General features: G+C 44.1%; 1 protein-coding gene across 1 annotated transcript in view; it reads right to left on the bottom strand.

Annotated features, from left to right (window-relative positions):
- The window catches only part of ALDOC (aldolase, fructose-bisphosphate C), a 30,953-nt gene extending 19,211 nt beyond the window's left edge, over window positions 1-11,742 (bottom strand). The window contains exons 1-4 of the mRNA XM_073565527.1: window positions 11,614-11,742; window positions 8,590-8,711; window positions 1,179-1,390; window positions 33-87 (exon numbers count right to left, since the gene is read on the bottom strand). Coding sequence (XP_073421628.1) covers window positions 33-87; window positions 1,179-1,390; window positions 8,590-8,701 — 379 coding nt within the window. The 5' untranslated portion in view covers window positions 8,702-8,711; window positions 11,614-11,742. The remainder of the gene's footprint in view (window positions 1-32; window positions 88-1,178; window positions 1,391-8,589; window positions 8,712-11,613) is intronic.
- Between the last annotated feature and the right edge of the window lie 1,696 nt (window positions 11,743-13,438).

The raw sequence follows: 13,438 nt of genomic DNA, 5'->3' as shown, positions 1-13,438 counted from the left end.
ATAATTTGCCCTGTGGCCATCAGATCACTAACCTTGAGTTGTGGTTTCTCCATCCGTACCAGCAAGAGGGACCACTCCTTTATCAACCTGTCATAAAAGAGAGTGCTCAGCAATATTTGTACACTCCAGATAATAGGACATTGGTGGCAATATTACTCATTTATTCATGTAGGGACCCCACTGCTGACTAATTGGTTTTGGCGTTATTCCCAGTATGGACTGTGGTTTCTGGGTTATCTAATTTGCTGCAATCCATGGCTCTAATAATAGAGGCTAAACAAGTGGAAGAATGGATGACCTCTCCTTTACCCGACCTTCAAATTCCAACGTCCACCCGGCACAATAGGAAGATTGTGAACAGGAACCAGACACGTTTTACTTTTTTGGAACTAGAAGGGCTTCTTGTAATAAGCAGTCACTTATTTGTTGCAGGTTAATGTATATTGCCTTGATACACACATTAGCGCTCTAGAGAGTATAGAAATATGACGGACCCCCATTGACTTCTAAATAAGTTTGTTAGGTGTTCAGGGAGGTTCTGACATTTTTAATAAAAGGTATTCAAATTTTTGTCAGCAAGAATAGTGCAGGCAACATCTGATCGGGAGGAGCACAGAACCCGCGCTTTGTAGGCCTTTTCATATGGCAGAATTATCCTGCACGTTTTGGCATATATTCCGCTCCAAAATCACATCTGCTTTCAAACCAGTTTGGATATTTCCAATGTGAATTCTGTGTTGCTCGTCATACAGTGGCGCCGTTACGTACAACCACTAATGTTTTTGTCTACGGACACTTGATTTTAAAGTCGTACGGAAGGTAATACCCCCCTTATCCAATCTAACATCAGGGCCACATCAGAAGGAGAGGCAACTGAGGCATAGCAAGTAATGGTCTAATGAAAAGGGTTGTCCACTACTTATATAACCCCTTCTCAAGGTCAGAGTTTAACCCTTGTATAATAAACAGCTGCAATGGTGGGGAGTAGAAGTGTTATTTTATAAGGGGGAAACATTGGGATTCAAAGGGGGTTGTCCAAGTATACTGAAACATGGTCAGGTTACTCACTGGGCATCAGACGACTGCCTCAGCAACCAACCTGCGTCTCTTTACATCCAATGTCTGATGGGATGGGGAAAATATTCTTGGACAATCCATTTAACTCTTTATTTGCTCACCTTGATTCCTACAACAATTCCTTTATCCTTAATCATCTTCACAAAGTTGGTGCCGCAGTCCCCTTGCTGGTACATAGTCTCGTGGAAGAAGATGACGCCTCCAATGCATTTCTCCATGCGTTTGTCACCTTTAAAGAGGAGCTGACGGTAAAGTCGCCTGTTCTCCTCCGTGTTCTCTACTCCAATACCAGTCAGACGCTTGGCCATGCTCCCTATAAAAAAAGTGGTATAGCAGGAATTAAAGTCATCAAAGACTAGCGGCACAGAGGAAAGTACAAATCCTAGATTTAAACTTGACTCAGTCTCATGATCATTTTTTTTCTGGTGCATGAGAATTTAACAGCTTAAAGGGGTTGTCCACTACTAGGACAACGCCTTAATAAACTAATTGATTGGCTCTGATAAAAAAAAAAAAAAAAACCACCACACACACACCGTATACTCACCACCGGGGTCGGTCCAGCACTCGTGGTCCCGGAGCTCTTGTGTAGTGTTGTGACTCGTGGAGCCCAGTGTCCATCGGTGCGGGTGTCCCCACCTTCGTATGGATTGAACATGAAAAGCAAATCAGGTCAGCCGCAGCCCGGACTTCCTCTTCAATCAGTACGAAGGCGTGGACACTGACTCCAGCGCTGATGGGCGCCAGGCACCGCACAAGAGCTGCAGGACCTAGAGTGCTGGAACGGCACCAGTGAGTATAAGCTTTTTCTTTTATTGAAGCCAAACATTTAGTTCAAGAATGGGTTTTCCTAGTAGTTGACAACCGCTTTAATAAGAAAATACTAAAAAAAAAGTCTCTTTTTTGGAGGAAGGGGGTATTAAGGCTGGGGTTACAGAGAGATATGTGTCACATAACACTACAAGTCAGACATTTTTGGGTTGTAGAAAATGATGTTTGGCAGTTGATCACTACAGGAAGTAAGTGGAGACCAGTGATGACAGCAGAGCCATAGCAGATTGAAGAGTCCTGTATTTCTTTTGTTATTTTTAACCCCTTGGCGTCCCAGCCAGTTTTGGCCCTTATGCCAGACCATTTTTTTCCCCCGTTCCTGGAGCCATAACATACATACACCTAGTATGGATCTGTGTTTGTAAGGCTATGTGCTTCTCTGGGAGACATGTGACCCAGAGAAGCAGGAGGATCAGGAGGCAGTCAGCACCCATACTGCTCAGAAACCAGTACCAGGCTCTCATGCAGGAAAACGATGAAGAAATACATCAGGATAAGACTTTGCCCACAAACAGCAACCTTGTACGCCTTCAGAGTCCTCCTGGATGGAGAAAGAAAAATGTTGTGAAGAAGAAACGGAGAGTGGTGGTCATGGGGGATTCCCTGTTGAGAGGAACAGAGGCCGCTATCTGCAGACCGGATATAACTTCAAGAGAAATGTGCTGTCTTCCAGGTGCAAAAATTAAAGATGTGTCTGACAGGATATCAGGACTCTTCAGACCTACAGATGACTACCCATTCCTGCTACTACATGTGGGGACAAATGACACCGCAAGAAACGACCTGGAAACCATCTGCAGAGACTTTGAAGACTTAGGCAAGAAAGTGAAAGAACTGGGAGCGCAGGTGGTCTTCTCTTCCATCCTCCCAGTGGATGGCCATGGAACAAGGAGGTGGAATAAGATTCTGCAGGTGAACAACTGGCTACGTCGATGGTGCCGTCAGCAACGATTTGGATTTCTGGATCACGGAGTGAACTACTTATACGATGGACTACTTGCTAGAGATGGGGTGCACCTTACGAAGACTGGAAAGCATGTATTTGGAAGTCGCCTTGCTACACTTGTAAGGAGAGCTTTAAACTAGAACAACATGGGAAGGGAAGCAAAAGACCAGAAAAAGCCATACACCTGACAAATGCTATTGAGAACTCTGCTATTAGAAGTGGAAGGGAAGAACAAAGACAAAAGAATCTAATTAATAAAAATATTGGAGAAAGAGAAACCAATCACAATCTAAAATGTTTCTATACTAATGCACAAAGCATGGGCAACAAACAAGGAGAATTGGAACTACTAACACAGGAAAAGAAATATGATGTCATTGGAATCACTGAAACTTGGTGGGACAATACACATGATTGGAATACAAGACTAGAAGGATACAACTTATTTGCAAGAAACAGACTTGATAAACGAGGAGGAGGTGTCGCATTGTATGTTAGAAACGCGTATATCTGCACAGAGATTGAAGCTTCAGAGACTGGAAGTTCTGTGGAAACTGTTTGGGTAAGAATACAAGGACAGAACAATGGAAAGGACACCATTGTAGGCATTTACTACAGGCCGCCTGTGCAAGCTGAAGATATGGATGAACTCTTTATGCATCAAATGGCCAAGTTCTCCAAAAAAATATGACATAGTTGTCATGGGAGATTTCAACTATCCAGACATTTGTTGGAAATCTCTCTCAGGCAAAACTAACAGGTCAAGGAAATTCTTATCCTCTCTTGCTGACAACTTTATCTTCCAAAAGGTAGGGGAGAAAACAAGGGGATCTGCTACCTTGGATCTAATCCTTACAAACAGGGAGGAAATGGTTGAGGAGGTAAAAGTGGCTGGGACCCTAGGAGGTAGCGACCATGCTATTTTAGAATTTTGGATAACTAGAGGCGGAAGACCTGTGAAGACTCAGACATCAAGGTTAGATTTCAGAAAGGCAGATTTTAAGGGATTCAGAAAGAGAATTGGAGGGATCCAATGGCTGGATATCCTTAAAGACAAAAATGTCCAGGAAGGATGGGAAATCTTGAAAAATGAAATTCTCAAAGCACAGTTGTTAACAATTCCGAAAAGAGGGAAGAATAGGAAGCATTTAAGGAAACCAGGATGGATGAACACAGAACTTAAGCACATGCTAAAAAGGAAGAAAAAAATGTTTATAAAATGGAAAGAGGGAGGCATATCTAAAGAAGAATATAATGCTGTTTGCAGAACTTGCAGGGCACAAATCAGATTATCTAAAGCTGAAAATGAATTGAGGCTTGCAAGAGATGTCAAAAGCAATAATAAAGGATTTTGGGGATATGTCAAAAGTAAAAGAAAAGTTAAAGATGCTATAGGATTTTTACAGGATGAAAATGATGAAATGGTAAGACAGGATGTTGAGAAGGCTGAACTTTTAAATTCCTATTTTGCATCTGTTTTCTCTGAGAAAGGAAATGTAACATCAACTGTTATTCACTGTCCTATTAAGGGAATAGAAGAATCCAGGATATCTATAAACAGAAAGATAGTAAGGAAACACTTAGCTAACCTAAATGAATTCAAGTCTCCAGGACCAGATGAATTACACCCCAGAGTACTGAAGGAGATAGCAGAAGAAATTTTTGAACCCCTCTCCATAATCTTTGAAAATTCTTGGAGAACAGGAGAAGTGCCAGAAGACTGGAGAAGAGCAAATGTTGTTCCTATCTTCAAAAAGGGGAAGAAGGTGGACCCAGGCAACTATTGGCCGGTGAGTCTGACTTCTATACCAGGAAAGATCTTTGAACAAATTATTAAACAACATGTATGTCAATACCTGGATAAGAATGAAGTGATTAAACAGAGTCAGCATGGGTTTGTAACTAATAAGTCATGTCAGACTAACTTAATTTCCTTCTATGACGGTACCACTGATTGGGTGGATCAAGGAAATGCTGTAGATATAGTATATCTTGACTTCAGCAAAGCATTTGACAAAGTCTCTCATACAATCCTTATTGAAAAAATGACTAAGTATGGAATGGACAAGGCAACTGTTAGGTGGATTCATAACTGGCTTAGTGATCGGACCCAAAGAGTGGTCGTAAATGGCTGCACATCCAGTTGGAAGAATGTCTCAAGTGGGGTACCACAGGGCTCTGTCCTGGGCCCTGTATTGTTCAACATCTTTATCAACGATTTAGATGAAGGAATTGAGGGTAAACTGATTAAATTTGCTGATGACACAAAGCTAGGAGGGATAGCTAATACTAGAGAAGAGAGAGAGAGGATTCAAAAAGATTTAAATAAACTGGAGAAGTGGGCAGCAACTAACAGAATGGTTTTTAACAGGGAGAAATGCAAAGTACTACATCTGGGCAATAAAAATGAAAAAAGCATATACAGAATGGGAGGAATAGGGCTAAGTGACAGCACATGTGAAAAAGACTTGGGTATACTAATAGATCACAGACTGAATATGAGTCAACAGTGTGATGCAGCAGCAAAAAAGGCAAATGCAATTCTAGGATGTATTAACAGAAGCATACAGTCTAGATCACGTGAAGTCATTATTTCCCTCTACTCCTCTTTGGTCAGACCTCATCTGGAATATTGTGTCCAGTTTTGGGCACCACATTTTAAAAAAGACATCAACAAACTGGAGCAAGTTCAGAAAAGAGCGACCAGAATGGTGACCGGTCTGCAAACCCTGTCTTATGAGGAAAGGTTGCAGGATTTGGGAATGTTTAGTTTGCAAAAGAGAAGACTGAGAGGAGACTTAATAGCTGTCTACAAATATCTAAAGGGCTGTCACATTGTAGAAGGATCAACTTTATTCTCATTTGCACAAGGAAAGACTAGAAGCAATAATATGAAACTGAAGGGGAGGAGACACAGATTAGATATTAGAAAAAACTTTTTGACAGTTAGAGTGATCAATGAGTGGAACAGGCTGCCACGAGAAGTGGTGAGTTCTCCTTCAATGGAAGTCTTCAAACAGAGGCTGGACAGACATCTGACTGGGATGATTTAGCGAATCCTGCTTTGAGCAGGGGGCTGGACCAGATGGCCCAGGAGGTCCCTTCCAACTCTACGATTCTATGATTCTACGGTCCGGATTCTGCTGCGGATCCGCAGTGTTTCAGGCTCTCCTGGTCCGCAGCAGATTTAGCTGCATTGTACAGTATCATTGTTCTCAATGGTAAACTGGAAAACACTGTGCACATGCTGCAGATTTTTCCGTGCGGATTTGCTGCGGGTTCAAATCCGCAGCATGTCAATTCTTTGTGCGGAATCCGCAGCGGTTTCACACCTTCTCCATTGTAGAGGTGTGAAACCGCAGGGCTAAACCGCAGGTAAACCGCAGGACTTTTAACCTGAGACTTTACCTGCGGATTTTTCCAAATCCGCAGGACCAAATTCTACGTGTGCGCACAGCCTTAGTGCCATCAATTTGGGGTAAAAATAATAAACATTTGTTAACGCTTTATGGTCTCACTGAACGAAACAAGTCTGACCCCCTTTTTTTGCATTTTAAATATTAGTTTATTTGCCGTGATGAAGATATAGTGTTAACTTTACTCCGTGGGTTAGTACGAATATGGCAATACCAAATTTATGTCCAGTAGTTTTATTATTTAGTAGTCCCACAAGGGGGGCTTTGACATGAGATTCCTTGATCGCATTGAGAATACACAATAGTACATTATCTAACCTGTCAGTGTTTGACCGACATCCTATCGGATCCTGCTGGGGCAGGGCCACAGGGATGTGCCGGACACAGGAGCCATTATCAGACCTCCTGTTGCCATAGAAACCATTGGCACCCCTGTGGTTGTGATGCGGGGTGCCAATAGGCTGATAGAAGTAGTGAGCTCACAGTTGATAGATTCCTCACATGCTACTGTTCACTACAGACAGCAGCATCAGAGGGGTTAAACACTGGGATTTGAGCTATGCCCAGTCTCAATACACACACACACACATTGCTACAGATGGCATGGGCGCAACTCCTGTGTCTGCGCCATCCATCAGACATATCTATACAGCTGACTGCATGAAATCACCAGCAATCTGGATGTGCAGTTACACCCATTTGCATGAAGGGGTTTTTATTTAACCCATTCACTGCTTTAGTTTCCCTCCCCCCAGAAAATCCCCTTTAGGCTATGTGCCAATGTTAGCGTTTTTAAACGCTCAGGAAACTGATCCCCTTCCCAGAAAACAGGGAACATTGCGGAAGGCTAAAAACGCTCAGTTATGCGGAAATTAATGAGCATGCTGCGTTTTTAGCCGCTAAGCGATTCCTGAGCGGTTAAAAACTTATGCATTGGCACAAAAAGCCAAAAAAGCATGCAAATTAATTTGAAGCATCTTTTAAGCGTTTCTGCAGCGTCTGAGCCGGCACAAACGCTGCGGAAATGCTTAAAAAAACGCAACGTGGGCACACAGCCTAAAAGAGAACTTGTCAGCACAATTTAGCCCTATAAACTAAATCCATGGCCTTAATGGCGCTGATTAATCTGATGTGAAGGGATGGGCTCAGGGGTTGATGAATACCCACCTTCTGACGTTTTCAGAAAATTATGTCTTCTGTTCTTTGGGGTGGGACTTAGGGGTGCAGGGTCTCTCCCCCCCCCCCCAGCCTCCTCTGCTTCTTGTGCAGGTCAGTAATTTAGTGACCTGCTCCATTTTTTAAGCTTCTGCACTGCCACCATCATTGTGTGGGCGGCGCGTGCGCAGTGCGAGTTGGTGTCCAGTGTGCAGAACTTGAATAAAATGGCACCGGAGGCGGCGCATGCGCAGATCAAAATTTCGGTTATGTTATTTTTCACCAAGCCAAAATCTCAATCTGCATAGGCGCAGCATCCAGCACCATTTTATCCAAGCTCTGCACACAGGACACCAGATCCCACACGCCGCCCACACAATGATGGCAGCAGAGCAGAATTAAAAAATGAGGCAGGTCACTAAAATAATCAGTTACCTGCACAAGCAGCAGAGGAGGCAGGAGGGGAGCCGAGAACCAGAAGACCCTGCCCCCCACAAGACGTCATTTTATGAAAACTTCAGCAGCCACTGAGCGGATCCCTTTACATCAGGTATCAGATTAATCAGCATCACAGCGCCATTATGGCCTTGCCTTTAGTTTATAGGGCTAAATCCTGCTGACAGATTCTCTTTAAGGCTATAAATAACAGGATTAGAAACTTTATATTATAATTTACATGGTGGCATTATTATATTGCAGCATCCAGTTTCAAGATTTATTGGCAAAGGCCCACAAGTAAAAATTTGATTCTTGGGGCCCACAATTCAGTTACAAGCGAAAATAACCAGGCACCAGTACACATACCGTATTTACTTTTATGTAATATTAATTTGGCTAGCTTGTTTAATGATACCTTGTTCTGCAAATTGTGAATCAATTGTAATAGCCCTGCTCATTAACACTTCTTCAGAGGGGCCTACCAGAGGATTCTCGTGTTCTCCTGTGGGCCAGTCCGAGCCTGGCAGCATCCAGCACACAGTTATATTCTCCTTCAAAGGAAGGAAGGGGACAAGACTAACGATCCAATGAGTCCCTTAGCACTTTCTTTTCATTTTACCACCATAGTTTGGCATGTACAAAAGCAATCGCGAAATGCATAAGGTAGTGGGGAATGGCTGCCTGCCACCCCCTTCTTCCCTTACACCATCTATCCATGTCACTTACCCACTGATTCATCTGCAGCAAGGATACCCTTCCCTTTAGTTACAATCTTTTGTGCAATGTCCGACAGCTCCTTCTTCTGCTCCGAACTGAGTGCTGGGTATTGGTGGGTCATCTTGTAGGATCTGTGGGAGATAGAGGGTTAAAGTTGAACTTGTAAAGATTTAATTTTTTTGCTCAAGATGCGGAAAACTCATTTAGGAATTGAAGTGTACCTGTCATCTGATCTACACTGCCCTACACGATTGCGGCCTGGTAAGTTTTTCTTTAAAAATACAATTTGTAAAAAACTGGAATGGGACCATAATCGGAGATGAGATTAGTCTGCCCCCCCCCCCCCATTCCCCAATGCCTCCAGGTGACTGGCAGGTCCATCACTATGGAGGAGAACCATCAATCACCAGGAGTGGTACAAGGAGAAGCAGGCCGAGAGCAGTGCCGGACTAGTCTCGTCTCTGCCTATGGTCCCTATTATGCCCGGTAGCAGATGCCAGGCCAAGCATTAACCCTTGGTTCTCCCGAGATGACACACAAGCACCTTGAAACTACTTTCCTTTAATCAAACTTAATATGCTTTACCCGTCCAAGGATTGTGGTCTTGGAGAGCAGTAAACAGATTACCGCCCTATAAACCTCTTTGTCAACTGGCCAGGAAGTCTTCAGGCTCCACGCATGGTCTCCTGGGAACAGCAGCTGGGATGTCACAGAGGAGCCGTCAGCTTCATTATTCATGAAGGTGATGGCTGATGAAGGAGCCACCATTAACCCTGACAATCGTCATAATGTACTAGGTATATGGTCACTGATCATGGAGGGGTTACACTGCGACTTTAGTTGTATAGAGCAACAGCGAGTCCCGGTGATTATCAAGCTTAGCTCATCAGCTGACTAATTAATATGGCTGCCATGCTGACATCTACCAGGCTGCCATGGCGATAGGAGGAAGAGAGCGTTATGGTGGAGCGGCGCCTCCCTCAGAGGAGATGAAACAACAGCTGCGAGAAAAAAAAAAAGAAAAAGCCCTTTATAAGGAAAGGCCGATTCCCAGCAGGACTCTACAGCAGGGGATTCGGAAAGAACATGTAAAAGACAGAGACGCTGAATGGGGCCTTAGTGATGATGAGCCTCAGCTATATGCTCTTTAGGGGACTATATGGTTGGCAATAGTCAAATTATTTTTAACTCGCCAAAAAAAAATAAGAAAAACAAAGCCTCCATTCTCACAAATGTAAAGTTGTTCGCTGGCATTGGTTTGTATAAGAATGTATGCCAAATTCTGAAGTAAATTATATTAAATTAATGGATTGCGTAGTTCTTGCTACCTAATCCCCCACCCTTTAAATAAAAAAGGCACCAAAGTTATGCACCAAATTTGCAATCAAACCCACGCAAGTAACTCAAATCTCCTCCGTACTTTATGTGTTTGGAGTATTCATGAGAAGAGCGCCCCCACACCTCAGGGCAGTGATTGACATCTGGCTGCTGTGGATCTGTAACATACAGTAGCAGCCGGTCCATAAGGGCTCGTTCACACCACTGGATTTTCGGTCTGAGCGGAGGAGATGTATACCTCAAACTATGCGGCGTATTACTTGATTGCTCCAATTGGCTAAAGTGTAATATTTTTCCTCTTTTTAGCCAATGTAGCCGTGACCCCGTCCTCCCAGCATACTGGCCTCACCTAGGGGGCATAATATGGGGAGGTCATTGAGGGCAGTTTTCCTTGGATGCATATTGCGGTACATGGTATATCACTGTAATAGGTTAAAAAGAAATAAAATACTATAAATATATTTGTTAAGGAGCCGGAAGTGTAAGTGATGTAACAAGTCTCTTCTTCTGACCTCCATCATACAATGACCTTAGGGTGTCCTTCTCCTACAGCGGCCATTGTCATCCAGCACGAGGAGGCGCGCCCCCATTACTAGGCGCTAGGTCACCTCAGCATTATCCACCTGATCAGTTTAACATAAACTCTTCACATCGGTTCCAAAATTCAGGGATAAGTCCTAACTGGAGGTCACAACCAGAATCCCAAGGTGATGCCCCCTATAGGCGATCGATCAATATGGTCTATGGATGACAGAACCCACTGATGATCAGTACAGTCCTGGGGGGCGGTTTCTTCTGTTTTCAGGTATTGCAGCAGTCGGCTGTGACACCAACGCTTGTATGGGGACAGTGAGAAGGTGGAGGATGGGAGAAAATGAACAGACGCACATTTAACGAGAGGCCCAGAGCTGAATTTCAAGGAAACAGAGAGAATGTTCTCCTAAAAGAGTATTACTAGCAGGAAAGCAATATGGCTGCCAGTGCACAGCTTGCACGGCCCACAGCACAAAACAGGCTTAGCTATATAGAGATATAGGAGTGAGCGATGCATCCGGACAAATGTGACGAGAGCAGCGGAGCGAGCACCCAGCTTTCCCAGATACAGAAGGTTCCGGTCCGCAGCGGAATATCACACCTGGCGGCTACAGGTGACACTCTGCAAAGCATCCTATGGCTGCGCCCCTCCCCAACAATGACAGTTACTAAAGGGGGTCCGACCTGCATACAACATTATAAAACTACACCTCCCAGCATCCTGCCAGGATTCCTCCTAGGAGCGGTGGTTACAGGTGTGATCCCATGTCTATGGCATGGACCACAGTGCAGACTGGTGAAGGAGACCTGATGGGGAGGCAGAAACCAGAAGAAGGACGCCTCCCCCAACAGCTCCAAGGAGGATGTAGGGGGAGGCATTAGGGGACTGGCAATCAGCAGTGACCCAGGGAATAATGACATTTTCCACCACATATGAGGCAGAGCTGATCATATGGGAGATTTCCCCCTCACCCTGCTCCTTTACATGGGACTGCAAATAAACCTGCTGCACCAATAACAATGTGAGCCCTGCTACATCTGCACCGTGTCCGGGATCATCACTTGCAGAGCTGCTGCTGATGAGACCACACCCACACATCACCCTGCAGCCGCCGCCGCCATCTGTAAGCGGCATCCCCCTCAGGCTCCCGGGCCCCTCACCTGTAGTCGGGCCGCAGCTCTGATGTCTCCGGTAATAACAGGATTCTGCTGCAGAGCTACGTGACTCCCGAGGTCTAATACCCGCTCCCGGCCCCGCCCCTCCGCGCTGATTGGGGAGTGACGTCACGCTCTATTCCTTTGCCTGGAGTTTGCTGACGTCACTGTTCTCACTTTTGGCTATTCCCTTTTCCTCTGGGATTTTCTGGTACTTGTTTCTTCAAGACATAATGGAAACTGGCCTAGTAATGCTGTATACAGGCTACTCATGATATTGCCTGCATTATTAATACAGCTATGGCCACCATTGTACAGGTGATGGCATGGATCTCTGTATGCTGTGGGTTACCGCTAGTCTGTCACCTCTCTGAAGGTCACCATGTTTCTGCCAATCCCACTGTGATAGGAGACTGGAGCAATGCACACTCAGACGGTGGTATTTGATATGATTATACAGTTGTGCTCAGAAGTTTACATACCCCGGCAGAATTTTTGCTTCCTTGGCTTTTTTTCAGACAATATGAATGATAACACCAAAACTTTTTCTCCACTCGTAGTTAGTGGTTGGGTGAGGCCATTTATTGTCAATCTACTGTGTTTTCTCTTTTTAAGGCATAATGACAACCCAAAACATCCAAATGACCCTGATCAGAAGTTCACATACCCCGGTGATTTTGGCCTGATAACATGCACATAAGTTAAAACAAATGGGTTTGACTTGCTAATAATGGTCACATTCTCACCTGTGATCTGTTTGCTTGTAATCAGTGTGTGCATAAAATCTGAGTGAGTTTATGGGATCCAGACAGACTCTTGCATCTTTCATCCAGCCACTGAGGCATGGGGAAAGCAAAAGAATTATCAACGGATCTACGGGAAAAGGTAGTTGAACTGTATAAAACAGGAAAGGGATACAAAAAGATATCCAAGGAGCTGACAATGCCAGTCAGCAGCGTTCAAACTGTGATTAACAAATGGAAAATCGGGGCTCTGTAAAAAGAAAACCACGGTCAGATAGACCAACAAAAAATGTCATCCACAACTGCCAGGAAAATTGTTCAGGATGCAAAGAAAAGCCACAAATAGCATCAGCTGAAATACTGGACTCTCTGAAAACTAGTGGTGTAGCTGTTTCAAGATGCACAATAAGGAGGCGTTTGAAGAAAAATGGGCTGCATGGTCGAGTCGCCAGAAGAAAGCCATTACTGCGCAAATGCCACAAAGTAGCTCACCTACAATACGCAAAACAGCACAGAGACAAGCCTCAAAACCTATGGAATAAGGTAAGAAAGCAAAAATTCTGCCGGGGTATGTAAACTTTTGAGCACAACTGTATATATCTATATACAGGGGTGGACACTGACAGCTTGTGGCCCATGTGCAAGAAATGTGTCTGGGCCCCCCTCCTTTTATGGCGACAAAGCTACATACAGGTGCTTCTCACAAAATCAGAATATCATCAAAAAGTTAATTTATTTCAGTTCTTCAGTACAAAAAGTGAAACCCATATATTATATAGAGTCATTACAAACAGAGTGATCTATTCCAAGTGTTTATTTCTGTTAATGTTGATGATTATGGCTTACAGCCAATGAAAACCCAAAAGTCCTTATCTCAGTAAATTAGAATAATTAACAAAATACACCTGCAAAGGCTTCCTAAGCGTTTAATAAGGTCCCTTAGTCTGTTTCAGTAGGCTCCACAATCATGGGGAAGACTGCTGACTTGACAGATGTCCAGAAGACAGTCATTGACACCAGAGCCGCCATCAGGGAATAACTGCTCTTACTGCTGTATGGGGCCCGGTGAGCATCGGTACAGAGGGGGC

Source organism: Dendrobates tinctorius, unplaced genomic scaffold, assembly GCF_039654945.1.
Source record: "Dendrobates tinctorius isolate UK_male_01 unplaced genomic scaffold, ASM3965494v1 ptg000016l, whole genome shotgun sequence".
NCBI classification, from domain to species: domain Eukaryota; kingdom Metazoa; phylum Chordata; class Amphibia; order Anura; family Dendrobatidae; genus Dendrobates; species Dendrobates tinctorius.
Note: the sequence above shows the minus strand (reverse complement) of the source record. Positions and strands in the feature narration are given on the sequence as shown.